Source organism: Ursus maritimus, unplaced genomic scaffold (assembly GCF_017311325.1).
Source record: "Ursus maritimus isolate PB19 unplaced genomic scaffold, ASM1731132v1 scaffold_30, whole genome shotgun sequence".
NCBI classification, from domain to species: domain Eukaryota; kingdom Metazoa; phylum Chordata; class Mammalia; order Carnivora; family Ursidae; genus Ursus; species Ursus maritimus.
The window spans coordinates 3025725-3053355 of NW_024425564.1; the positions used below are offsets into that span (position 1 = coordinate 3025725).

The following is a 27631-nucleotide window of genomic DNA, read 5'->3' on the forward strand; positions in this document are numbered from 1 at the left end:
AAAAACAAAAAAACTACCCTTATGTTGTAATATTGGGAGCGTAGTAAATTCTTTTTTCCTTTCTTTATTCCTCAAACTTTCTGTAATATATAACTATGTTGAATCTTATACTTTTAACACAGTTTTGGCTAATAGAATAAGTTTTTAACTCAAGAGGCAACTTTTAGCTCTGTAGATAAAACTCAAGTTACCTAACTTTCCAGGAAGAGTGTGTGAAGGTGAGGATATAAGATTATGGGTAGAAATGAGACCGTCTTAGAGTTAGTATTCAGCTTCTTGATTCTCCTTCGTCTCTCCAGTTAGCTTCCTTCAGTTTATCCTCTGCCTTTTCATTCTCCATTAAAAGCCCTCCCTTACACTCCAGCTCAGAACTTTACTCAGAACCCTTTAGATGAAATTTTGGGAATCTGGCTAGTTTGGATAATTGCCATTGATAACTGGAATGAATGAAGCTGAGTAGCATGAGGGCAGGGAGCCAGATAATGCAATCTGAGCCACAGAAGCCACTTTGATGGAAAATAAGGGGGAAAAGGGAAGCCATACAATCAGCACTCTTTAATAGCCTTCTCTGCCCCTCTTGTGTTCTGTCAGTTTCTTTGCATCTGTATATGTTGTTTTCTTATGATACCGTATGCTTTTTAAGGGCAGATATCTGCAGGTGGTGCTAGGGCTAGTTAGAAGTTTAAATAAATAGAGAATCAAGCCACGTGGCTTGGTGACAGACTGCTGTTCGTATGTTGTTTGTAAGTGCTGCTACTGTGTGTGTGTGTGTGTGTGTGTGTGTGTGTGTGTTTGTATGTGTTCTAAATAGTTTGGGGGTTTTCTTTCCAGTTTAAGCAGTATTGAAATCTCAGTATATTGAGATACTTTATAGGATTGCATATAATAGGTGTCTGTTGTAAAACAAAAGCAAGTTTTACAGACACACTAAAGGTTAATGTCAATCACAAGCCAAATTTTGTGGCATTATGACTTTAAAGTATTAAGGTGATTTTTACTGTATAGTTTTTAGTTGAATTAATCAAAAGAAGGGGAAAAACAGTTCTTAATTTAGATTTTTTTAAATTGTGGTATATTAATGACCTTTAGAAATGTAAAGTCACACTTTTTTCATTCTTGTAAGGTTTAAAACAATCATTTCTTATATAGATTAAAGGAAAAAAGACTACAGTTATCCAGATTTCCAGAAATAAACACAAACCCATAGTTTTGACAGCAGTTTTTTAAAAAAGTACCTGCCATTTTTGGAGGTAGATTCATTATCAGTTGTAGGCTTTGACTTGTTTAATGTCATGGAAAACTTATACCCTTCAAATTTCAGACTCAAAATTTGTTCAAAACACTGTTTATTAAATACCTTTTCTCCCACTTAAAACTCCATTCATAATACTTGTGGGTGTTTTTGTTTGTTTGTTTTTTGGTGTTTTTTTTTTTTGTGCCATTTTTGGAGGTAGATTCATTATCAGTTGTAGGCTTTGACTTGTTTAATGTCATGGAAAACTTATACCCTTCAAATTTCAGACTCAAAATTTGTTCAAAACACTGTTTATTAAATACCTTTTCTCCCACTTAAAACTCCATTCATAATACTTGTGGGTGTTTTTGTTTGTTTGTTTTTTGGTGTTTTTTTTTTTGTTTGTTTTTTGTTTTACTGTGTCTCTTTTTCTGGCTTGAAAGTGTACTCATGGACTTGTGCTTCTGGCCAAGATGGATTAAGAGAGATTGATTTACTCTCTTGGCTGTAATCACATAACAAACAAAAACCCCAGAAAAAATATATGAAGTTTCAAACACTGAACAAGAGGCAGCACAAGACAATGATCACCAAGAAACCAGAAACAGATGAGCCCTACAATTATCCTAGCTTACTATCTGGGGAGAGTTTCCAGGCTGCAGTGTCCAAGAAGGGGAGAGCTCAGCTGTCGCCTTGAGTTGAGGAGACAGAGCTGGAGTCCAAGGAGGCCAGGGTGGCTACAGTTAGGAAAGGAAAGAGCTGCACAGAGAGAACTCCATAGGTCTGCAAAGTCCCTCTTAAGTCCAGATGAGTACTAATCAGTGCATGTATTTTATGGAAGCTACCCAAAACCAAGAAAGAACCACCCAAAAGGATTACAGGGAACAATCTCTGATTCTTTCTCAGTTTGTGTTCCTAACAGCCAGAGAGGAAAATATAAGTCATAGGATATTGGTTAGAATACTCAGAAAGGTATTGCCTCAGCAGTGGGGCAAATGCCTTAAACTGAAGACTGCTCTGGTCCCTTCTAACAAAGCATAAAAGCAGACCTCAGGAGGATCAAGCTGTTTCCAAGTAGTTTAACTGCATCCCAGAACAAAGCTTAATATTTATAATTATACAAAAATATTTAGTATTCACCAAGGTAAAATTCACATTTGGCTTCCAATAAAAAATATTAGACTTGGAATGAAGCAGGAAAATGCAGCCCCTGAGGAAGAAAATCAATAAGTCAAAACAGAGACATAGATGATGTAATTAGTGGACAAATACATTAAAACGTTTATTATGACTGTATTCCATATGTTCAGGGTATTACAAGAAAGATTGAGAATATCAAATACAGATATGTAATATATTTTAAAGACCCAAATTGAACATCTAAATATGAAAACTACAATGTGTGAGATGAAAAATACACTTCATGGGGTTTACAACAAATTAGTGCAGGAGAAAAAGATTAGTAAACTTGAAGCCAAACAATATAAAACATTAAAAATAAAAGGAAAATAAGACTGGGAAAAGGATCAATAGGGTATCAGTGAGCTATAAGACAACTTCAGGGGGTCTAATATACATGTAATTGTTGTCTTGAGGAGAGGAGGGGTTGTAGAAAAAATTTTTGAAGAAACAATCGCCAGATTTTTCCAGATTGATAAAAACTGTAAGTTCAGAGATCTAAGAAAAAGAGGAAAAGGGGAACAAAACCAGATGTGACAAATAGCAAAATGTTAAATTTACACCAATCTATATTAACAATCACATTAACTGTAAATGACTTAACCCGGTTAAAAGGCGGGACTTAGCAGGTTGGGTAAAAAGCCAAGACTCAATGTATGCTGCCTACAGGAAACCTACTGTTCATATTAAGATCCAAATAGGCTAAACGTAGAAGGTTCACAAAGGATATTCCATGCTAATACTAGTCAGGAAAGTTGGAATAACTATATCAATTTCGGACAAACTAGATTTTAGAGCAAAGAATATTACCAGGAATAAAGAAGATCATTTTGTAATGGTAAAGTGGTCAGTTCAAAAAGTGGAATTAATAGTCCTAAATATTTATACACCTAATAAACTTCAAAATATATGAATCATAAACTGACAGAACTACCTTTCAGTTGGTAGAACAAGAAGACAAAATATCAGTAATGATTTAGAAGAATTAAACACCAACAACCAATTGACCTAATAGACATTTATTTGACATCTACCCAGTTTACAGCAGAACACACATTTTGTTCAATTGCATAGAGAACATTTACTAGTATAGACACATTTTGGTCCCTAAAATAGTGTCAATAAATTTAAAATTACATCATAAAAAGTAAGTCATCTGACCAAAAGGGAGTTAAATTTAAAATTGATAACAAAAAAACTATCTGGAAAACCCCTAAATATTTATAAACTAATACATCTTTAAGAAATTTATGGGTCAAAGAAAAAAAATCAAAGGTGAATTTAGAAAGTTTTTTGTACTGAGTGGAAATGAAAACAGTGTCAGAATTTGTGGGAGGTAGCTAATGCAAGGGCTCAGAGGAAAATTCTTTTTTTTTTTTTTAAGATTTTTTTTTATTTATTTATTTGACAGAGACAGCCAGCGAGAGAGGGAACACAAGCAGGGGGAGTGGGAGAGGAAGAAGCAGGCTCCTAGGAGCCTGATGTGGGGCTCGGTCCCAGAACGCCAGGATCACGCCCTGAGTCAAAGGCAGACGCTTAACGACTGCGCCACCCAGGCGCCCCAGAGGAAAATTCTTAACATCATATGCCTGTGTTAGAGAAAAAGTGAGGTTGCAAATCATTGTGTTGAGCCTCCACCTTAAGAAACTAGGAAAAGAAGAGAAAATTAAACCCAAAGTAAGCAGAAGAAATGAGTTAATGATAAAAGCTGGAACCAATGAAACAGCAGAGAGTCAATGAAATAAAAAGCTGGCTCTTTGAGAAGACCAGTAAAATTGATAAGCCTCAGCCTAACGTAAATCAGGAAAAAGAGAAGACGCAAGTCACCAACATCAGGAACAGAAGAGTTGTCAAAGCTACAGATCGCATAGGTATTAAAAGGATAAATAAGACAGTGATATTAATTACTTTATGCCAGTATATTAGACAGTTAGATGAAATGGGCAGATTCCTTAAAAGACACAAAATACAAACACTCAAGAAGAAACAACTTGACTAATCCTTTATCTATTAAAGACATTATAGTCCCCCAAGTAAAATCCTGGACCCAGATGACTTCCCTGATTAATTCTACCGGACATTTTAAGAAGTCATAATGCCAGTTTTATACAAATTTCTCCATAAAATTGATGAGGAGGGAATACTTCTTAACTCACTCTATGTTACTGGTATTATTTTGATATTAAAACCAGGCAGTGGTGTCTGTCTAGCTCAGTTGGTAGAGCATATGACTCTTCATCTCAGGGTTGTAAGTTCAAGCCCCACGTTGGGTGTAGAGATTACTTAAAAAATAAAATAATAAATCCATCCATCCATCCAAATACATTGCCAGAAAAAAAATTATAGACCAATATTCCTTATGAGCACAGTCATAAAATTCTTAACAAAATTTTAGCAAATTGACCCCAACAACATATAAGATGGATAAAGTACAATGACCAAATAGGATTTGTCCCAGGAATGCAAACAGCAATCCCTCATTAGTTGTGGTTTCGCTTCCCATGGTTTCAGTTACCTGTGGTCAACCGCAGTCCGGAAGCATATGATTCTTCCGATATATCCTTGAAAGGTCAATAGTAGCTTAACACTACGTCACAATGCCTATATCATTCACTTCCCTTCTTCTCATTTTGTAGGCATCTTCACAAGAAGGGTGAGTACAGTTCAGTTAAGATATTTTGAGAGAGACGACATTCATATAAGTTTTATTATAGTATAATTGTTCTAGTTTATTATTATGTTGTTACACTCTTACTGTGCTAATTTATAAATTAATCTTTATCACAGATATGTATGTATAGGGAAAAACATAGTAAATATAGGGTTTGCTACTATTCATAGTTTCAGGCATCCACTGGGGGTCTTAGGTTATATCTCTTGCAGATAAGGTGGAGGGCAGGATACTGTGTACCACGTTAACAAAGAAAAAGGAGAAGAAAAATTTAAAAAGAATACCATTATAGTAAAATTTTAAAAATTCAATACCTAGGGATAAATTGTGTAAAAGTGTAAAATCTCTACACTGGAAGCTATAAAATGTTACTGAGAAAAAACAAAGAAAACCTAAGTAAATGAAGAACTATTATGTTCAAGGATTGGAAGATGCAGTATTGTCAGTTCTCTCTAAAGACGTAGATTCAGTACAATCCCAATCACAGTCCCCAGCAGGCAATTTGTAGAAAGCGATAAACTGGTTTTGAAATTCATATGGAAATGAAGGTCCTAGAATAACCAATTTTGATGAAGAACAGGATTTAATACTATCTGACTTCTAATACTTATTGTAGCTATAATAATCAAAACAATGGTATTGATGTAAAGATAAATAGATCTGTGGAACTCAGAGAGTCTAGAAGAAAATATGGTCAGTTAATTCTTGAGTGTGGTGCCAAGGAAAGTAAATGGGAAAAGAATAGTCTTTTCAATAAATGGAACAATTTGATACTCCTATACAAAAAAACTGAATCATACTTTAATCCATACTTTTCATCATATATGAAAGTTAATTCAAAATTGGATAGCTGGGTGGCTCAGTTGGTTAAGCATCTGATTCAGCTCAGATCATGATCTCAAGGTCTGGGTATCGAGTCTCTTGTTGGGCTCTACATTCAGCAGGGAGTCTGTTTCTCCTTATCCCTCTCCCTCTCCCTTTGCCCCTCCCCTGGCTCTCTCTCTCTCTTTCAAATAAATAAATAAAATCTTAAAACAAAGTTACTTCAAAATCAAAAAGAGACATGTTTCCACTTATATGAAATTCTGTAAAATACAAACTATTCAAAAAGCAGATGAGAGGTTGTCTGGAGACATGAGGTGGAGAGGAATGAATTGTAAAAGTACACAAGAGGGGCGCCTGGGTGGCTCAGTTGGTTAAGCATCTGCCTTCAGCTCAGGTTGTGGTCCTGGTGTCCTGGGATCGAGCCCCACATTGGGCTCCCTGCTCAGTGGGGAGTCTGCTTCTCCCTCTCCCTATATATAGCCCTCTCATGTTCTCGCTGTCTCTCTCAAATAAATAAATAAAATCTTAGTGATAAAAGTACATAAGAAAAATTTTGGGGGTGACAGGTATGTCCATTATCTTGATTGTAGTGATGGCTTTATAGATCTATATACATATATGAAAACTTACCAAGTTGTATACTTTAAATATGTGTAATTTACTGTAAAGTAGATGTCACTACATCTGTTTTTAAAATGTACTTGAGTGTTTATATTTTGCTGCTCAAATTTCAGGATCACAGAAGCAGCTCGATAATTTTTAAATAATTTTTCAGTGATTAAGTTTGAGATGGGAAAACATGCATTGTGTATTATCAAGTTCACTTATAGTTTTAACTTATCACGAAACTGAACAACTGTAATAAATGTTCCAAAGTGGGCTTTCTGAAATTCTAAAGGAATTTTCAGAATGATACATATCAAATGTTAGATTTAATTTTACTGTCAGAACATTGTTGTTCAACTGGATGATAAATAGAGAGGAAAGAAAGTTACAAGAACCCTAAAGATAAAATGGAGGAAGTCAACAGAATTCTGAAGCCTCGGGAGAATTTCGGGAGATTTTGATACATAGGTATCTATGTAAATAACGGCCCCTCAAATATGTCCACATCCTAATCTCTGGAATTTGTTAATGTTACCTTCCACAATAGAAGGGACTTTGCAGATGTGATTAAAGACTTTGAGATGGAGAGATTATCCTGGATTATACAGATGGGCCCAAAATAATCACAGGGGTTCTTAGGAAATTTAAGAAAGCAGAGAAATTTTCCTGGCTGTGGTCAGAGGGAGATGTGACTGCAGAAGAATGATCAGAGACATACAGTATTGCTGTTTTGAAAATAGAGGAAGGAGCCATGAGCCACGGAATGTGGGCAGCCTCTAGAATCTGGGGGAAAAAAAAAAGCAAGAAAATAGATTTTCTCCTAGAGCCTCTAGAAGGAGTGCAGCCCTGCTAACACCTCGATTTTTTTGCCCGGAGAGCTCTTATTTCTGACTCCATAACTATAAGATAATAAATGTGTATTACCTAAGCGGTTAAATTTGTGGTAATTTGTTACTGCAGCTATAAAATACAAATCAGTATCTAAGGCGGTAAAGCTAAGAATTAATAGTGTTTTGCCAGAGTGTTGCAATGGAAGGTGAACTCTGTAATACCAAAATAACTTTTTCCATTCCTTAGGAATTGTTTCCCTTCCACATTTCAAATCTTATTTTCCCATAAAGTAAAATGTGTATTTATTCATTAAAAAGTAATTCTAAATATAAAATATTAGAGTTGCCATAAATCTTAGATATCATTCTAGTGTGACCTGAAATTTACAGATGGAGAAACTGAGCAACAGCCAAAGATTCCATGGCAAGTTACCAATAGATTGGAGCTTAAATTCAGGCATCGTTCGGTGTTCTATCATATGTACCCTTAGAAATTTGTTCTGGAATTGTGGAATATCTGAGTCACTTGTTGGAAGAGGGTGCTTACTTAGAGAGGTAGACGAATCTTCGTCTCGTTGACAAGATTAATTGTGGGATTTGTCACCTTGGAAAGCCCTAAAAACCTGATCCTTCCTTAAGAGATGGAGTAAGTCACATTAACAAACTTCACTGGTCAGTAACTTGACATGCATATGGGGGAAGGTACCAACTCAAAATGGAGGGGCTTGGGAGATGGTGGGGACACATCAAAAATAAATTTTCCAGGATGCCTGGGTGGCTCAGTCGCCTTAAGCGTCTGCCTTCAGCTCAGGTCATGATCCCAGGGTCCTGGGATCCAGTACCACATCGGGCTCCCTGCTCAGCGGGGAGTCTGCTTCTCCCTCTGCCTGCTGCTCCCTCTGCTTGTGCGTGCTCTGTCTCTCTCTGACAAATAAATAAAATCTTTACCAAAAAAAGTAATAAAATAAATTTTCCTTATTCTTCCCTGGGATCTGTTATAGTGTTACAGATTCTGTTTTTCTCCAGACTTCTCCCCAATGGAAGATCCACTCGTTCTCAAAACTCAGTGCCCAGACAGAGGCCTCTAGACATCAAACCTGAGAGTGGCACTCTTTCCTTTCTCTGTCCTCAGTTGTAGTTCTCCTTCCACACTTTTATGGTGGGGATTTAAGGTAGCCAAGGTTTTTGTTCCTTCTACTTAAGGTTTTATTCACAGACCAACAATGCTGTTCTCATACAGTTTTTCTCTTGGACATAATAATGGAACTTTGGAAAGAATATATTAAACCCATGTCTTAAATCTGCTAAATTTATATTACAGTGCTTTAATAAGACAGTACTGTAGGGGGGCGCCTGGGTGGGTCAGTCATTAAGCATCTGCCTTCGGCTCAGGGCGTCATCCCGGCGTTCTGGGATCGAGCCCCGCATCGGGCTCCTCCGCTTGGAGCCTGCTTCTTCCTCTCCCACTTCCTCTGCTTCTGTTCCCTGTCTCGGGGGCTGTGTCTTTCTCAGTCAAATAAATAAATAAAATCTTAAAAAAAAAAAAAGACAGTACTGTAAGAGGATACAATATGATACAGAACTTTTACCCTAGGTCTTCCCTCTGCATTCCAGCTCTCTAAACCATCTCTTCCTCCAGTTGTGATTTAATGTATCCTCAGAGATTGACAGCTGAGTGTTGTCTTCTGTTCTTGACTGCCCATGTTTAAGCCAAACTGATATAACTAACAAGGTGAGTCTGCTGTGGGTATGTATGTGTAGCCATATACTTACAGTGCACTTCAGAGATATGCTAATTTGGCCAGGGTTTTATTAGAACAGAATATTATTTTTACTTTTTTTATAGTTCAACACTCAGGTACAGTGTAATTCTCAAGATTTTTCAGAGTAGATTTGGAGAAGGAATGTAGTCAACTGGTAATGATATTTCAGCAATGATTCCTTACTCTAGTGTCTGATATTTTGCCATTTTTATATTGACTGCTGTTGAAAATCACAATTCACTTCAGTGTTTGTTGCCTCTTTTACTCCATTCACTTACACTAGGTGGTAGAGGTACAAAAATGAATAGGACACATTGTCTATAGACCTGCCTGTAGTGTTTATAGACCTTTGTCATGTGTTACCTCATTGGCTTGTTCTTAGAAATCATCAGACTTGGAAGCAAACTATTTGACCCTATGAGTCAACCCATGTTGATAATCTACCACTAGAAGTTTGATATAGCTGGAAGTTTGATTTTGCTATAAAAAATATGAGCAAACATGTTCAAAACATGAATAGAGGCTTGCCCCTGTCTTTACCCTTACCAGAATGTAAGTTCTAAGAAGATAGAAGTTGTTTTCTTTTGTTTACTGCTGTGCTTCCATTGCCTGGAACAGTGGCCCATAGTAGGTACTCAGGAGCTGTTTGCTGAGTGCCTCCTTATCTTTCAGCTTTTAACTCAGATGTGTGCATACGATGTTCTGGCTGCCTGTTCCTTTATGGATATATTTACCTGATCTCCCAGTGGCCTGCATTTAGTCACATAGCCGTACTTAGCTGTAGGGTAGGACACTGAGGCTTTATTCTGGGAAGCTTTCTGCCCTGTTAAAAAATAGAGGTCTTGGGGCGCCTGGGTGGCTCAGTGGTTAAGCGTCTGCCTTCGGCTCAGGGCGTGATCCCAGGGTCCTGGGATTGAGCCCTGCATCGGGCTCCTTGCTCTGCTGGGAGCCTGCTTCTTCCTCTCCCACGCCCCTGCTTCTGTTCCCTCTCTCGCTGGCTGTCTCTCTGTCAAATAAATAAATAAAATCTTTAAAAAAATATTAATATTAGTAAGGAAGAAGTGGAGAAAAAGAGACTTGAAAATTACTGGTGGTCTCTACCGTAACTGTAACCAGTGATATCTGTCAGATGTACCTTTGAGCTAAGGGGTGTCACGACTTGGCGTAAAGCAGGCTACGGCTAGTGACAGCACAAGGCAATGTGTAAAGTCAAGAAAGTACCAGAGAAGGATTCAGATGTTTACCTGAGGTAAAAGAGCAGTAAATAATTTTATTTGAACAATGGTACGGTATTAAAGGAATGAGAGGACCCGTGCTTTCAAAGTGTTGAGAGAGCTTTTTACTCTATCATTGGTAATATTGCTACCTGCTTTAGGGATGGTGTGCAGTTTTTAAGCTGTTCAGCTGTATTGCTAAAAGTCCTAGTAATCCGAAGCGAGGCTTAGACATTAGAAGTTGGAGAACGTGGGTGTTTTGTTTTTTGTTTTTTTTACTTAGTAGTAATTGCTGTATACTTTTATCTTAATTTCCACGTAGGGTCTGATAACTCCCCAGAGAACATCCAGACTTCTCTCCTGATCAAGCCTTGTCTCTCTGACTGCCTTCTGGATATCTCATGAACGCTCTTTGCTCAACCAGAGTTCTCTTCCTCTACATTGAAGGCACTCCAAAATGTTTAAATTAAATTGAACAGTAAAAATATAAAGTCCTGTTGAGGGGTGCCTGGGTGGCTCTGTCAGTTGAGCACCTGCCTTCCACTCAAGTCATGATCCCGAAGTCCCCGGGATGGAGCCCCGCATCGGGCTCCCTGCTCAGTGGGGAGTCTGCTTCTCCGTCTCCCTCTGCCCCTCGCCCCACTCATGCGCTCTCTCTCACGCGCGCTTTCTCTCAAATAAATAAAAATCTTTTTTAAAAATTAAAAAAAAGAAATTTCAGTGGTTTTAGATTAACCTTACCAATCTATTAAAAAAAAAAGTCCTGATGAGTGGAATCATGAAGTGTTTGATCTTTTTGTCCTAAATTTTTAAAAAATCATGAAAGTAATATATGTTTATTGTTAAACTATTTAAGTGACCTAAAATAAAATTTAAGAAGTGAAAATTTCTTCCTATCTCCACCTCCTCTCAGATCTCATTCTCCAGGGTTATCTTTACTGGCTATTTTGATAGTAGGTGTCTTTCCAGACTTTTTGTGTGTATGTATGTATGTATATATGTATATCTATCTATCTATCTATCTATATGCAATATATACTATTTTCCTTCTAAAAATAAGATCATATTACAGATTGTTTTCAACTCACCATTTGCTTAATATAGTACATGTTAGACATCTTTCCATCTTTTCATGTCATTATTAGAAGGTTATTTTATCTGGAATGGCTAAGACCTTACGTGTTCTATATTAATATTTCCAGAGTTTAGCTATCTTAACTCTAAGAAAAAACAATGATAAAAAAAATTAGACATGGGGGCGCCTGGGTGGCTCAGTCGTTAAGCGTCTGCCTTTGGCTCAGGGCGTGATCCCAGGGTCCTGGGATTAAGCCCCGCATCTGGCTCCCTGCTTCTTCCTCTCCCACTCCCCCTGCTTGTGTTCCCTCTCTCACTGGCTGTCTCTCTCTGTCAAATAAATAAATAAAATCTTTTTAAAAAATTAGGCATGTAATATTTGCATAATTTGTAATCCAGTGCTGTAAAATGATTGCACACACCAGAATCTACAAACAGCTGGGAACCATGGTTGGTTGCTGCCTGTAATTACAATATAGCTCATTGTCACATGTATTACCCCCTGTGATATCATCAACTGACTTTTTTTTTTTTTAACAGCCCAGAGGACCAAGTCATCACTGGGCACTGTGCACCGTAACAATGCACTTCATTTTTACAATGGTATTCTTTTTCAGTGGATGAGCATTTGCAAAATCTTAATTCAGCTGTTTGGATGTTTTTGGTGTTTAGACTCTTAACTAAATGATTCTCTACTGTCTAGATTTATCTCATCCTTTTCAAAGACTGCATTATATTTTTGTAGTATGAATTTGCCGAATTTTATCTGAATACGCCCATGACCATTCTATTGAGGAAAAACTTTAGCATATTTTTATTTAGCCCTATGGTTAACTTAGTAGTAACTTAAGCAGTCTGTAAGTGTTTAATGAACAAATCTACCTCTTGACTCTTTCCCCTATGTATTTAAGTCTTTCTGCTCCTTTCTTCTTTTTAAGCCTTTGCTCTCTATTTCCCTTTTACCTAAAGCATTTCACCTTTTCCCTTTGTAAGCCTAGGGCAAGTATGAACAGCTTACCTGTCACTTTTGCATCTTTATGCATTCCTCTTCTACTTAACTTGTAACTCACAATATGCTGTCTTTCTCTCATTTCCGTTTTTTAACCTTTCAACCTTAATCACTGCTGCCCGAGCCCATGGGAGATCCTAGGGGATATACATAATCAGCAATTCCCCCCACAAAATGAAAAAAAATTTTAGCCAAACACTTATTCATAGATGTCCCATTTTATTCTAAGTAGAATCCCTAAATATTTGAGAAGTAATTGTATCCACAGAATAAAGACATGTAAGAAACATGTGCAACAGATAATAAGAGGATACAAAAGTCAAAAACAATGCTTTAAAAGATCCTTTGAACAGAGTAAATGAAATAATGGACATAGCTGATAACCAAATGGTGATCTAGAAATTCCATCAAAGAAAATCTCTTCGAATGTAGAGCAAAAAGCCAATGATGGAATCAAAGAGAAAAGCCCAGCGTTTCTTAACCTTTTGTGCACATTAGAATCATCTGAGATACTTTTTAAAAACACTGATGCCATTGGGGCGCCTGGGTGCCTCAGTCAGTTGAGCATCCAACTCTTGGTTTTAGCTCAGGTCATGATCTCAGGGTCGTGAGATAGAGCCCTGAGTTAGGCTCCACACTCAGCGTGGAGTTTGCTTGAGATTCTCTCCCCCTCCTTCTGCCCCTCCCACCTGTGCATGTGCGAACACTCTCTCTCAAATTAATAAATAAATCGTAAAGAAAAAACCCACTGAGGCCCTGGCGCCACCACAGACCAATTAAATAGAGATTCTCTGGGAGTGGGATGCAGGCATCAGTGGCTTTTTTTTTCAATTTTTATTTTTTTTAAAGATTTATTTATTTATTTATTTATTTATTTATTTATTCGACAGAGAGAGAGAGAGACAGCCAGCAAGAGAGGGAACACAAGCAAGGGGAGTGGGAGAGGAAGAAGCAGGCTCCCAGTGGAGGAGCCTGATGTGGGGCTCGATCCCAGAACGCCAGGATCACGCCCTGAGCCGAAGGCAGACGCTTAACGACTGAGCCACCCAGGCGCCCCCATCAGTGGCTTTTTAAAAGCTTCCCAGGTGATTCCGTGTTTAGAAACATGCTTAAGAGATCTGAAGGATAAAACCAAGATGTGTACAGTCTGTCTCGTAAGACTTTGAGGTAGAGGACAGACATCGAAGGAAAAGAAATAATAGTAAGAACTTCCCTGAGATCCCCAAAGACTCATCTTGAGCAGTTAAAGTCTAGGATATTCAAGGCCCCTGCAGGAATTAAGAAGACAAATACCACGATATATACTGCTGGTAAGTCTGAACCCCAAGAATAAAGAAAATCCATATATATCTATAAAGAATGGGAGCCACCTTGTGCTGTAGGGAGGGAAGGAGACCTACCTGGCCTAACTGACCCAAACACCGCTTCTGCTCTCTTCCCCAGACGTGGTTCTCTACTTAATTTTTCTGGCGCACTGCTGCTTTTCGTGATGCTGACCCCAGGCTCCCTTGGGAAGAGCTGTTCTTACAGTTGATGTTTAGAAGGCAGTTTGCACTTAAGCTTTGTCCTCTCCTTCAGTCGGATCCCTTCTGCCTTCTAGTTCAGGGACACACCTTTGCTTGTTTTCCAGCTCAGTTAGAGCTTTACAAATTTTTCTGTAATTCCAGGGCCCTCTTGGAGAAAGTTGATAATTTAGTACTGTCTTTCAACCTTTGGCATTTGGATGGTCTAATATTTTCTAGATTTTTTTTGTTTTAATACGAATATATTTGAGAACGGTAATTCATCCAAGTAGTCAGTGACAGAAGTAATTATAAATTTGGTCTGTTAACCTTGCTTTCTTCGGTAACTACTTGAACTGAGAAAAGCGAGTGTAGCAAAGCATTGTATGTATCTAAGAGAATAAGGAGGAAGTAGTTTGTAGCTATAAAATGGTAATTCCATCAGGATTCTCTTTCCTCTCCAGTCTTCTTTTTTTTTTTTTTTTTTAAAGATTTTATTTATTTATTCAACAGAGATAAAGACAGCCAGCGAGAGAGGGAACACAAGCAGGGGGTGTGGGAGAGGAAGAAGCAGGCTCATAGCAGAGGAGCCTGATGTGGAGCTCGATCCCATAACACCGGGATCACGCCCTGAACCGAAGGCAGACGCTTAACCGCTGTGCCACCCAGGCGCCCCCCTCTCCAGTCTTCTTGACTGGACATCTGAGCCTTCAGTCCCTGAAGAACTGATGCAGCAGTCCCTGCTGGAGGCTGGGCTCAGCACTTTGGTTGTACACTGGAAATGAGCAAGGCAGCTTCAGTTAAAGGGAAAGTAGGAGGATTAAAGAGTAATGTTAAGTCTGGCTGACTGTTCTATTAATTTCTGTTTGCTGTGGTCTCAGATTTCTTTCTTTTTTTAAAAGATTTTGTTTGTTTGTTTGTTTGTTTGTTTGTTTGAAAGAGCGCATGAGCAAGAGGGAGAGGGAGAAACAGTCTCCTAGCTGAACAGGGAGCCCCACACGATCCTCCATTCCAGGATTCTGAGGTCATCCAGGACTCCAAGATCATGACCAGAGCTGAAGGCAGACTCTTAACCAACTGAGCCACCCCGGCCCCTCTTTTTTCTTTTTTAATTGTGCTTAAATATACATAACATAAAATTTACAGTTTTTACCGATATTAAACGTACAGTCCAGTGACAGTAAGCACATTCACACTGTTGTACAATTATTACCACTCTTGTTCTCCAGAACTTTTTCACCTTCCCAAAAAGAAACTCTGCACCCATTAAATACAACTGTCCATATCTCCTTCCTCCAGCCCCTACTAATCTCTATTCTACTTTTCTGTCTCTATGAATTTGCCTATTCTAGGTACCTCATATAAGTAGAGTCCTATAATATTTGCCCATTTGTGTCTGGTTTATTTCACTTAGCATAATGTTTTAAAGGTTTGTCCATGTTATAGCATGTGTCAGCATTTTATTTTTATGGCTGAATATTTTAATCATACATACATGCACACATACCATATTTTGTTTATGGACACTTGGATTGTTTCCACCTTTTGGCTATTGTGAGTAGTGCTGCTATGAAGATTGCTGTGCAAGTCTCTGCTTTCAGTTATTTTGGGTGTATATCCAGGAGTGGAATAGCTGGATCATAACGGTAATTCTGTGTGGAACATTTTGATGAACCACAGAAGGTGTACCATTTTGTATTCCCATCAGCAAGGCATGAGGGTTCCAGTTTCTCTACAGTCTCCCCAAACATTGTCATTTTCTATTTTTTGAAAATAGCTATTCTAATGGGTGTGAAGGTATCTAAGGGAGAGCAGAATATGTGATCCCAAAATATGCCACTTTGGCATGTGGACTACTTTGAGCTCAAGGCAGTCAAGGTCTAACAGACTCAGGAAGAGATAGATAGGTAGATAGATAGATAGATAGATAGATAGACAGATTTTTTCTTTTTACCTCTCCCTTAACTGCCTAAAAGAATTTAGTTGGAGGAGGGCCTGTACCAGGATGAGAGCTAATACCAGAGATAACTTTTTATATAAAAAAGACTTATCTGCATGGCAGGACAAACATTTGTTTACCAAACATGTGCTCTTCCCATTGTCCTATGAATTGTCTTCCTCCCCTTTAAAGTCCCCTTCTCCTTAGCTCGGGAAGGTTTATAAACCTCAGTTGCTTGAGTGTCTGGGGCCTTCACATCTTTGGGGGTTCCCATAGGTACAAAATTAGGGTTTTTTTTTTTTTCTTGTTAATCTGTCTTATGTCACTTTAATTATTAGACCAGTGGAAGAACCTAGAAGGGAGGAAGGAGAAAGTTTTCCTCCTTCCATATCTCACTGCGATTTTGATTTGCATTTCCGTAAAAACTAATGATGTTGAGCATCTTTTCGTGTGCTTATTGGCCATTTGTACATGTTTTCACAGTTTCCTTTTTTGAAGGAGAAAAAAATGTATGGGCATGTGTGGGAGTATTATGCATCACCTTCCCATTCCCCACCCAGGGTGGAGGAAGGATGTTAACTGGGGGGGAAAAGTAGAGGGCTAAATGTAGTGTGCAGCTTCATACCGATGTGTAGGCTATCCTCATATGTGATCTTGTTTCCTCTGCTGAATATTTATCTTTTTTGTATGCATGTCTCTTCTACAAATAGATAACTCCTCTTGACACTCCCAGGTGTTACTGGACTTGAACATTTTGATAGAGATGTGGGGTTGAAAGTCAACGAGGACTTTCCGGTTCATCCTTACATGAGTGTTTTCAAAATTAAGATAAATTATTGGATCTGGTTACAAGTCCTAGGGTATACCTCTTTCCTTGTGTGTTTTCTTTCTTTTGTGTTTTAGTTTTAGGAGGCTGAAAGCCTTTATGGCCCAGGCATCTGTGGTCCTTAGAATGCTACTGTCATTTTTCTGTGCCACTAACAAAGTATCCAGTTCCTATATTCTTTTTTTGTTGTCTTTCTGAAAACTCTCATGTTAGAGAGGAGGACAATCTGATACAGGTTACCTATATTTTAACAGAGAACAACACAGTGAATAATACACATGGGGAATCAGTGGATAATGCTTTGAAAATGATTTCTTATTTGGGGGATCTGACAATTTAGTTACGTTAACTGAATTTTTCAGTACACTGTTGGTGACATTTTAAGCGTATTCTCATTTTTCTGTTATGTCTCAGGTGTTTGCTGACTTGCACTTTGGAGAGTGCCTGCTTATCTGGCACGTCCATAACAGAACTGTGTGTTCCCTCTCTGATGGACTGGCTAGCACTTCCCCCCTTTGGACAGTTCAGAACAGTGAGCTTTATCATAGATTAATATCCATAGCTACATAGTGATTTTAAATCCAGAATAAACCTAGAGTGGGGGAAAGAAGAAAAGACTCCCTTATGAAAAAAGTGAAACTTTCTCAGTGTGTCTTGCAGGTTTTTAGGAATTGTCTCATCTTACTGCCTTTTTTCATATGACACTAGGTCAAGGAAAAAGGTTTTTAAACATTTGTTTTGTTTGCTTATAAAAATCTGTACCCCAAAGAACATAACTGGAATTAATGGAAGAAACTTGAAAAGTTCAGTTTCTTTACTCTTCCAGATTTATCTGCCTTTTAAAGTTGAAAAACATTTTATTGTTTTTTATCGTTGTGTTTTAATTACTCATGCTACTAGAACAATACTCCATACTACTCGGAACCATTGTCTGAGATTACTTGTATCCCTTGAAGTGTTAGAACCAAATGTGAAGAGCAAATTCCTTTATCAAATGAGACTTACAAAGGTAGCCAATCAACTTTAAACAAGTTCTCTATTTATTGAATTTTAGCAAGCTGTTGTTTCCAAAGGGTAGGGTTAGAACCAAAGGAAACGGCTTTTTTTTTTTTTTAAAAGATTTATTTATTTGATAGAGCAATGCATGCAAGCGGCAGTGGCGGGGGTGGGAGTGGGGTGGAGGGGCAGAGAGAGGTGGGGGAGAGACTCTCAAGCAAACTCCCAGCTGAGCACAGAGCCTAATGTAGGGCTTGATCTCATGACCCTGAGACCATGATTTGAGCTGAGATCAAGAGTCAGATACTTAACCAGCTGAGCTGTTTTTTGATTGACGATGTTTTCATTTAAAAATGTAGCTGATCCCCAATTGATAAGCATTAAAAAGAAAGGCAGTGTCTTTGGATGTGTGGTAGTCATGCTTTCTCAAACTTTTAGGCTGTTTTGTGGTATTTGTGCTTGGATGCGCGTGCGCGCGCGCGCACACACACACACACACACACACACACACACACGCTGTCGTAAATGATTTGAAAGTAAGTAGCAGACATCATGTCACCTCACCCGTAAATAGTTCAGGATGTGTCTCCTAAGAATGAGGGTGTTTTTCTACATAAGACCACAATACTGTATCACATTCTAGAAAGTTAACATTAAAAAGTGATTATAATCTAATGTATAGTCTTATTTTTTTAAGTCTTTCTAATTCTCCCCAAAATGTGCTTTTATAACACTTTTGTCTCCCTAATCCAGGATCCAGCCAAAGATGACACATCGCATTTGGTTGTTGTATCTCTTTAGTCTCCTTTAAACTAGGACAGGCCCCTATCTTTTTTTGGGTGAGGGATCTTTCATAACTAACATTTTGAGGCATCTAGGCCAGTGGTCTTATATGATATTCCACAACTGATTTTGTCTTTTCTTCTTGATTAGTTTCAGGTTAAATGCTTTTGGTGCCTGTATACTTCCCATTCCGTCACATCGGGCGCAGTGAGAGCAGTGTGTATTAGTTTTGGTGACACACAGTTTGGTCATGCTGCAGACCACTCGTGCTAAGGGCTGTCAGATCACTTTATTGGAAAGTGCTTTTCCTTTATTAAGTAATCTGTAGGTTTACGCTTTGAGACTCTGTGGCTGTCCTACTCCCCAATAACCTTCCACCTGGTTATTTTAATTTGCTCATTGATTTAATTCATGGTTTTGACAGGGGTCTATTCATGGATGTCAGTTTATCTATGAGGCACAGGAAATTTTTTTGTGTCAGTGTATTTTTCTGGGAATACGATTCATGACTCCCTAAATATTTAAAAGATCTTTTCCCCTCTGTTTTGGAGGTGCCTTCTACAAGTCCTTATGCATTAGAGAAGTCTGTCATAAGCAGTTGGTTACTAGAAGCTGGGAACCACCCCTGTTCATGTAATTTTCCTAATTATCTAGCCTGGCATCACATACAGCTGGGGACTTAATTTCTGTTGTTGTTTGTTTGAGAATGCTTTGTTCTGGTCTCTCCCTTATCCTGAGCCAAGCATTTGGATCTTTTGTGTTTGGTATAAACTGTACTAGAAAATAAAGCAAAGGGGTTTAGCCCCTGGTCTTTGGTGTTCTCTTTGAAGATTTTTGGGCACAGCAGAATTTGATTTGTGTCTTTGTTGACACTGAAGTAAATTTAGGTCAATTGGAAATGAGTTAATACACTGCAGTATATTATTACTATATATTGACTTTAGGGAGCTTTATCCATTATTATTAGCCTGATATGGAATGGCTGTAGAAGTGATTAATTCTTGACTTCCCCTGCTCAAACAGGAGAGCAATGTGGAATTAATCATGGCAGCGGCCTGTGAGGTGTGTTTTGTTGCATCTGTTGATTGGCCCGTTGGGTTGGTTTGCCTTGCATGAAAAAGTGTCTGTCATTTGGGTTACTGATAGTAAGAGCTAACATTGGAATGTATGCTTCTAAAAATACACATTTAATCCAGATTAATACCATTTAATCCAGAAGATCACTCTGTGAAAGTGGATGTTATTATTCCAATTACACAGGTGGGGAGAAAGGCTTAGAGAAGTTAAAGATAGGCAACATCAAACAGCTTGTAAGAAGCTCCAAAATTCCTTGCTTGTTTTGCTTTAGCAGTCTGAAAGGTGGAGGCATTCCAGGGGGTCTAAATATGAACGAAGCATGGCCCTTGCTCTCAAGGATCTTTTAAATCCAGCAAATGTGTCTTCTTATAAATATATGATAGCACATCGAGGGAAGAGCTCAGGAAGCACAGAGAAGTGCAGACAACTTCCAAGTATAGGGTCAAGATTGGTATGATGGAAGAAGAATTTGGGAGGGAAGAGTGTTTGGAGGGGAAGAAAAAGGGTGACCAAAAGCGTGGAGATGGGAAAGCAGAGGGCGTGTTATGGCTGAGGAATTGCTCTGGTTTGACTAGCGCATGAGCTGCATGAAAGAAAGTAAAAGAAAGTAGTGGAAGCTAGACCTGTGAAAGATAGGTTAGGATCAGATTGTGAAGGGCCTCGAATGCCATGCCAGACAAGAACCTCATTCTGTAGATATTTTGAGCAGGAGATGGAAAATGTAGCCCTGAAGAGGACCCAATAATAAGCATGATAAATGCTTACATTTTTAAGTTACAATTCTGTGCTAATCTGTTCACATACATTATCTCATTAATGCCTCACAGGAACTCTGTGAACAGTGTCCTCTCTCCCTTTTACAGATGTGAAATTGAGGCTCTGCAAGATGAAGTTTGCAGGTGTCAGACAGATACTGCTGGAGCTAAGACTCAGACTGGGGTCCATCAGCTTCTAACACCTTTCTATGTATCACTGATATATCAATTGCAATTTTTAAAAAAATATTTATTTAGAGAGAGGGAGGGAGCACAGGCGAGCGATGGGGTGAGTGTGCAAGAGTGGTGGGAGGGGCAGAGGGAGAGGATCTTCAAGGAGATTCCCCCTCTGAGTACAGAGCCCAACTCGGGGCTCAATCCCAGGACCCATGAGATCACGACCTGAGCCGAAATCAAGAGTCAGAAGTTTAACGACTGAGCCACCCTATATTGTCATTTTTAAAATCAGATCACCTGATAAGTTCTTAATTCTCTGTCAGGAATATCACTATAGGAAAAAAAAAAACCATTTTCAAAGTTCTGGAAGTACTGCTTCTCGGTGTTTAATTATGTTAAGGAATATAATCACCACCAAACCTGACTTGTACTGCTCTCTAACTTGGGACCAACGCTGGATGGGAAAGTGAAGAGTCAGATGATGTTTTATGTACATGCCTCATGACATCAATACATGCTCATGGCAAATGTTTTTGTTTTCATGTTCACTGTTTAACCTTATTGGCCCTATGTAAATCTTACATCAGGGAAAGCCTGTTCCTGGGGCATTTCTAGATGCTTAAAGCAATGATATTTTTCCTAGCTAAAATACGTTTCTTCTCAGCAGGTTTTCTTACTTATAAATGACCATGACTACTGATGAAGGTGCCAAGAACAATGGAGAAAACCCAGCAGCAGCTGTGGCTGAACGTGGAGAGGATATCACCTCTAAAAAAGATAGAGGAGTATTAAAGGTGAGGTTACAAGGACGAATGACATGCAGGGAAATTTGCTATCTGGAAGGATGATTTATAAAAATCTTTGTTTCTTTTGGCTGGAGGTGGAGGTGGCTAACTAACGTTTATCGGGGCGTACTAAGTGTGAAGCACTATAGCCCAGTTCTCAGTTCCTCTTCATGACTTGAGGTTTATTTTTAATCCCAGATTCTAGATGGTGAAACTGAGGCCCAGCTGGGCAAATAAATGCAGGTCTGGGGTCCAGATCCAAGTTACGTGTGACTCTAAAAGGCTGTGTCTCCCAGTTCTCAGAGTGTACACATGGGTTATTATTTAACGTAGTATTTAAGTATATGAAGGCTAGCTAGTGACAAGTCAGTTTGAGACTTACTAGAGGATAAAGAAAAGCTGACTTGCAAAGTTCAAAAGGATTTGTTTTTACATACAAATTGTGCAGTGAAGATATTTTTTGAGGTTTCCTCAGAGAATATGTATTTTGAATTAGCTTTCCTCGTTAAAACACACTGTGTATTTTCCACTCTGTAATCATTTGTGCATGTGTGTTTTTGTATCTCACAAAGGTCTTATGAGACAATCAGAGCACCTCTGGACCTTTCCATTTTATTTATGGAAGGTGTATATTGGTATTCCATGTAAGTAAATACACTGTGCTGAGAGAGGTTAAATGATTTTAGTCATATTGTCATTATTTCTCCTACACTGTTGTTACTCATACAAGTTTTCTATAATATTTTTCTTGCTGAAAAGATTATCTTACACATTCTAAATATTACCACTAAGCTGAATTTTAATATCTCCGTGTGTCAGCAGCAAATGAGAATTTTTTAGTTTGTTTTGTCTAATCTTATATGAAAGCTTTTTTTCCTGTGCCTGAATCTTCTGAATGTTTTACTGTTACCTTGCTACATGCCAAGCAAAATTTTGGAGAATTTCAACCCTAGAAAGAGGGGCTTTATGCCCTAGATTGATATTATGCTGTCTTTCAGTGGGCCTTTCAACCTGTAACTGTATGAATTACTTCTCCCAAACTCCAGGCTGCTTCTGGAGACAGTAGGTATTTTGCAGGCTGTCCTCAGCATCTCCCTGCTCTATTTGAGTACTTCTCTTTCATCTTTTCAAAGTGTACCCATATGGAGAACACAGTCCCCAACCTGCCTTCAGCCCTGCTTTGTTCCAGGGAGTAAATCCGATAAGATTTTTAGGCTTGTAAGAAACATTTTGAGGTCGTAAGCCCTTTAAATCATCTCATTTATCCCTGTCTAGAGCCTTGAGTTTCACTGTGGGGCTTTTGGTTAAGGTTAAATAGGTCCTCTAGCTGTGTGACGTAGGGCAATTTAACCTCTCTGTGATGAAATTTCCTCATTTGTAATATTGGAATACTACTACCTACTTCATAAAGTTATTGGGATTATATAAAGCATTTAGCACAGTACTTATCTATAGTAATTTCCCTCTCTCTCTCTCTTTCTCTCTCTCTCTCTCTCTCTCTATATATATATATATATATTTTTTTTTTTTTAAGACCAAGGCACATCTGGGAAGTCAGTGACTAGCTCAGGAGAATAAAATTACATTGTGGAGCTTACGTTTGTAAAATGAATCTAGACTAGATTGTATCCTTAAAGTATCTCCTTAAGGTAACTCTTCACATCTTTCCATTTCTTCCAATCCAGAGCCCCTAGCAACTAACATTCTACTCTCTGTTTTTGTGAGTTCGGCTTTTTTAGATTCCCCTTCTAAGTGAGATTATACAGGATGGGTCTTTCTCTATCTGTCACTTAGCATAATGATCTCAGGGTCCATCCATTTGTCACAGATGGCAAGATTATATTCTTTTTTATGGCTGAATTAACATTTCCCTGTGTATCTGTGTACCACATTTTCTTTATCCACTCATCTATCTGTGGACGCTTGGGTTGTTGACATAGCTTAGGTGTTGTAAATAATGCCGCACTGAACATGGGGACACATATATCTTTTTGAGCTAGTGTTTTCATTTTCCTTGGAGAAGTACCCAGTAGTGGACTTGCTGGATCATATGGTAGTTCTATTTTTTTTTTTTTTAAAGATTTTATTTATTTATTTGACAGAGATAGAGACAGCCAGCGAGAGAGGGAACACAAGCAGGGGGAGTGGGAGAGGAAGAAGCAGGCTCATAGCAGAGAAGCCTGATGTGGGGCTCGATCCCATAACACCGGGATCACACCCTGAGCTGAAGGCAGACGCCCAACCGCTGTGCCACCCAGGCGCCCCTGTTTTTAATTTTTTGAGGAACCTTTACACTGGTTTCCACAGTGGCTGCACCAGTTGACATTCCCACCAATAATACACAAGTGTTCCCTTTTCTCCACAACCTTGCCAACACTTATTAGTTCTTGTCTTTTTGATCGTAGCCATTCTAACAGGTGAGGTGGTATCTTGTGGATTTCATTTGCTTTTCTGGGTTTGTTTTCTTTATTTCTTTTTCAGTTATTTCCTTGTTAGGAGTGTATAGAGACACAACTGATTTGTGTGTGTTGATTTTGTATCCTCCCACTTTATTGAAATCATTGATTAGTTCTAACAGGTTTTTGGTGGAGTTGCAGTAATGATTCTTTTCCTTTAAAGAATGTCTGGATTTTTGAACTAAAAAAGTTGTAGAATATAAGTTTACAGTGTTTATGTGGTAATATGAGGGTGGGGCTGGGAGGACACATCTTAAGGAATTTAGGAGTGAATAATTGAATTCTTTATATAAAAATTCAGACTCTTCCCCTACAATGATATTTCTTGGAGATTAGCTAGCATCCTCTGTTATCTAATAAAAATGACTAATTTGGCATAGGTGATTGACAGAATAAATTATACCACCACATGCCTGGATTTGGTTTTCTTTTCCCAGAACTGACCAACTGCATTAGTGGTCTTCTCTGCCAAGAACAAAATAAATATACTGGATTTTATGACAGCTAACTGTTTTTCAGCCTGGAGCTTTTTTGGCATTTGCTTTACTAGAAAACAAGTTATTCAGTATCATATCAAAACTATGCAGTGATACTGTTTTTTTTTACACATTAAATATTCCTCACATAATAGGAAATATAACCTGTTTCACCAGGAAATTGAGCTTTTTGAAATTAAACCAAACTAGTGGAATCTAGTCAAAAGGTAATGTTTTTAGCAAAGGAGGGAAGTAAATAAAATCTCCCCATTGTAACTTTGCTTTAGACTTCTTTTTGAATGGTTTTGAAAGTCCACTAATTTTTTTGGTCTAATTCAGTTTGTGTATGAACTAGCTCTGTGTTTCGAGAGATTTTAGTGTCAAAGCATGAAGCAGGATCTCTTGGTTGTATTATTATGTTATTTTGAGGGAATAATTGAATAAGCATTAAAGATTGAGAGTAGTGCAGGACAGTTTTCTAACAGCGAGTGTTATTGAGAGAACTGGGAGGGAAGCCTTTAGAAAGGACGTAATTATGTGTAAATCTGCCTGGGTAACGTGGACTGGACTGTGCGACCTTTTTATTCTCTGATTAGAATAAAGTCAGCTCCTTTTTCTTGATGTCTGTCTTTTCTAGATTGTCAAAAGAGTGGGGAATAGTGAGGAAACACCAATGATTGGAGACAAAGTTTATGTCCATTACAAAGGAAAATTGTCAAATGGAAAGAAGTTTGATTCCAGTCATGATAGAAATGAACCATTTGTCTTTAGTCTTGGCAAAGGTAAGAGCGTATTTTTGAGTTGTGTTTTGCTTGGATTTATTGCCGTTTATGTCATATAGGAGCTGGTCTATCCCACATAGGAGCTATTGGATTTTTAGGGGGTCCATAATGTCAAAACTGTTTTCTTAATAATACTAAGATGTTGTTTATCTGTTTACTGTGTTGACACTTGCATGGGAGGTATACACACTGCGGTGGTAGAGGCCGCTGGTGCCCTGGGACAAATCTAGGTGGCGGCACCAAACTCCGCCAGTGATCATTTATGTTTTGCTGCCCTCAGTCACTGTGTAAATGAGAAAAAGAAGGGAAGCCAGTTTCACTTAATGTCCTTGATAAAGTATAAAAATACTAATTTTATTAAATCATAATCCTTGAGTTTCACATTGTTTTGCTGTTTTGTGACAGATAGGGACGCACACGTGGAGCACTTCTGCACACCCAAGTGTAGTGGTTATCTCATGGAGAAGCACTTGTGCGCTTGAGTACATTTTTTCATAAAGGGCAAACTGTTGTTATTTAGACTTGAATATTTAGTATTTGGCAGATACTTTCTTAAAAATGAATGAAGTGAGCCTGTCACTTCAAGGAAAACAACTGGCAATGTTTCTTACGATCGAGTTTTCAAATGAAAATTACAGTTTTGGGAAATGTGTATCTGGCACTGTGAGCTTGGCAGCTTTCCAAAACTTGAAAGACTTCTGATGAGATCAATGGGTTTTAATGAATGTGATTTTAAAAATATTTTATAATGAAATGTGTTAACATTTGGAAGATCTGTGTAACTCAGTGAACCAATATTTTCCCAATACTAGATGTTACAAAATCATGCATGACTAAAAGATCCATTCATTGCGCAAGCTAGACCAGTGGATTTTAATGTAAGATGATACAAAAAGTTCATTGATAATGCTTTCAGATTCCGCATTGCAGCTAGCCTTTATGAAACTACCACTTGTCCAGCTTTGATGTCATATTAGATGATTATATTCATAATTACCTGAAAATGCTGTTAAAGTACTCTTACCTTTTCCAACTATCTATCTTTGTGGGTTTGGATTTTTTCTGCAGACTTAAACCAAAATTGCAACAGTTGAATGCAAAAGTAGGTATGAGAATCTGATTGTCTTTTATTAAGACACATTTTACACATGTAAATTTATAAAACAATGCCATTTTCATTGATAAATTTTTTAAAATATAGTTACTTTTCATAAAAATAACTTGTGTTAACATATAATGAAGTTATTACCATTTTTCAATGAATTGGTAAATAATTATCTTCTTTAATTTTTAATGTGATAAATATCGATAGATAAATGGAAGTTCCTTGAGGTCCTCCATTTTTAAGATGTAAAGAGGGTCCTGAGGAAAAAAGTTTGAGAACCACTATTTTCAGGTCTTAAATGTGATTTGTACTAATTTATTTTCAAATGCTTTTAAATGTCTTTAGTTAATTTAGTGGGGTTTTTTGGTTTTTTTTGTTTGTTTGTTTGTTTTTAGTCTTGTAAGGAGAATAATAGCCATCACATTGAACTTTGTGGGCCATGTAGCTTGTTGAAAGTTAGTGTCTGAATTACCAACAGTTTTTTTATTCTTATTTGCTGCAGATATAAGGGACTTCTAGTTCGTTCCCAGACTAAGTGTGGGAGAAAAGGTACCCCATTCACCACCATGGCTCAGTATTGACTCTAATCCCTTTCTTTTTCTGATTGTACCAATGAATTGTTAACTAAGCATGGATTTGGGAAAGGAAACAGCAAATGAGGAACTATGGAGTTAAACTCTTCCTGCCTCTCTTCTACTCTCTCTTCCTTGGTACTCACAGGCGTAGGTCACGGTGGCTTCCGCTTCCTGTCCAACTGTGGTGCTGGCTATGCCTCTGCTCCCTTCTCCTTTGGGTCTTCAGTGAGTTAGTGGTCATGTGAGATTAATCTTGTGTTTCAGTATGATATCAATCAAAATCAAATACAGATTCTCTTTCTTGATAAAGCAGATAATGATTGACAGTTAAATTAGAATTTGTCTCTTTTTTGTTGATTTAGGGGGATGTGAACCTTTAGGGCCACCAGCATGGCTGTGGCATCAGTATTTGAGATGACCTCAGAGTAAATGGCCTCATCAGACATCTTAGACATCTTTGTTCCCACTGCCCCGCCCCCCAAATTCTTACTCTACCCTTTGAATTTCTGTCTTAAAGAAGTTGAGGGATTTGAGATAACACACCTTCTCTGAGCAGCTATCTTTGCAAGTAGACATAAGAATTGCAAAGAAAAGGGGCGCCTGGGTAGCGCAGTCGTTAAAGCGTCTGCCTTCGGCTCAGGGCGTGATCCCGGCGTACCGGGATCGAGTCCCACATCGGGCTCCTCCGCTGGGAGCCTGCTTCCTCCTCTCCCACTCCCCCTGCTTGTGTTCCCTCTCTCGCTGGCTGTCTCTCTGTCACATAAATAAATAAAATCTTTAAAAATAATAATAATAATTGCTAAGAAAAAAAAATTGCTAGGAACTTACACTACCATCTTCTCTACCCACATTTTCTTAATAAACTACCCTCTAATGAATGAGTCTTTTATGTTTCCTTGAATTTTGAGCCAAGATAAAATAGGCGACTTCCAGTTGACTTGGTATGCATGACACACCTATCTAGAGACAGTGTGGTTAGATGGGGAGAAGAG

General features: G+C 38.2%; 1 protein-coding gene across 8 annotated transcripts in view; it reads left to right on the top strand.

Annotated features, from left to right (window-relative positions):
* The window catches only part of FKBP5 (FKBP prolyl isomerase 5), a 112971-nt gene that overhangs the window by 31963 nt on the left and 53377 nt on the right, over positions 1-27631 (top strand). For 5 of the 8 annotated variants that reach the window (XM_040644702.1, XM_040644709.1, XM_040644705.1 and 2 more), the window contains 2 exons: positions 21128-21254; positions 24815-24959. In XM_040644702.1, the coding sequence (XP_040500636.1) occupies positions 21144-21254; positions 24815-24959 (256 nt within the window). In that variant the 5' untranslated portion in view covers positions 21128-21143. Of the gene's footprint in view, positions 1-8959; positions 9078-21124; positions 21255-24814; positions 24960-27631 lie in introns of all 8 variants that reach the window. The other 3 variants (XM_040644703.1, XM_040644708.1, XM_040644706.1) reach the window with 2 other exon arrangements.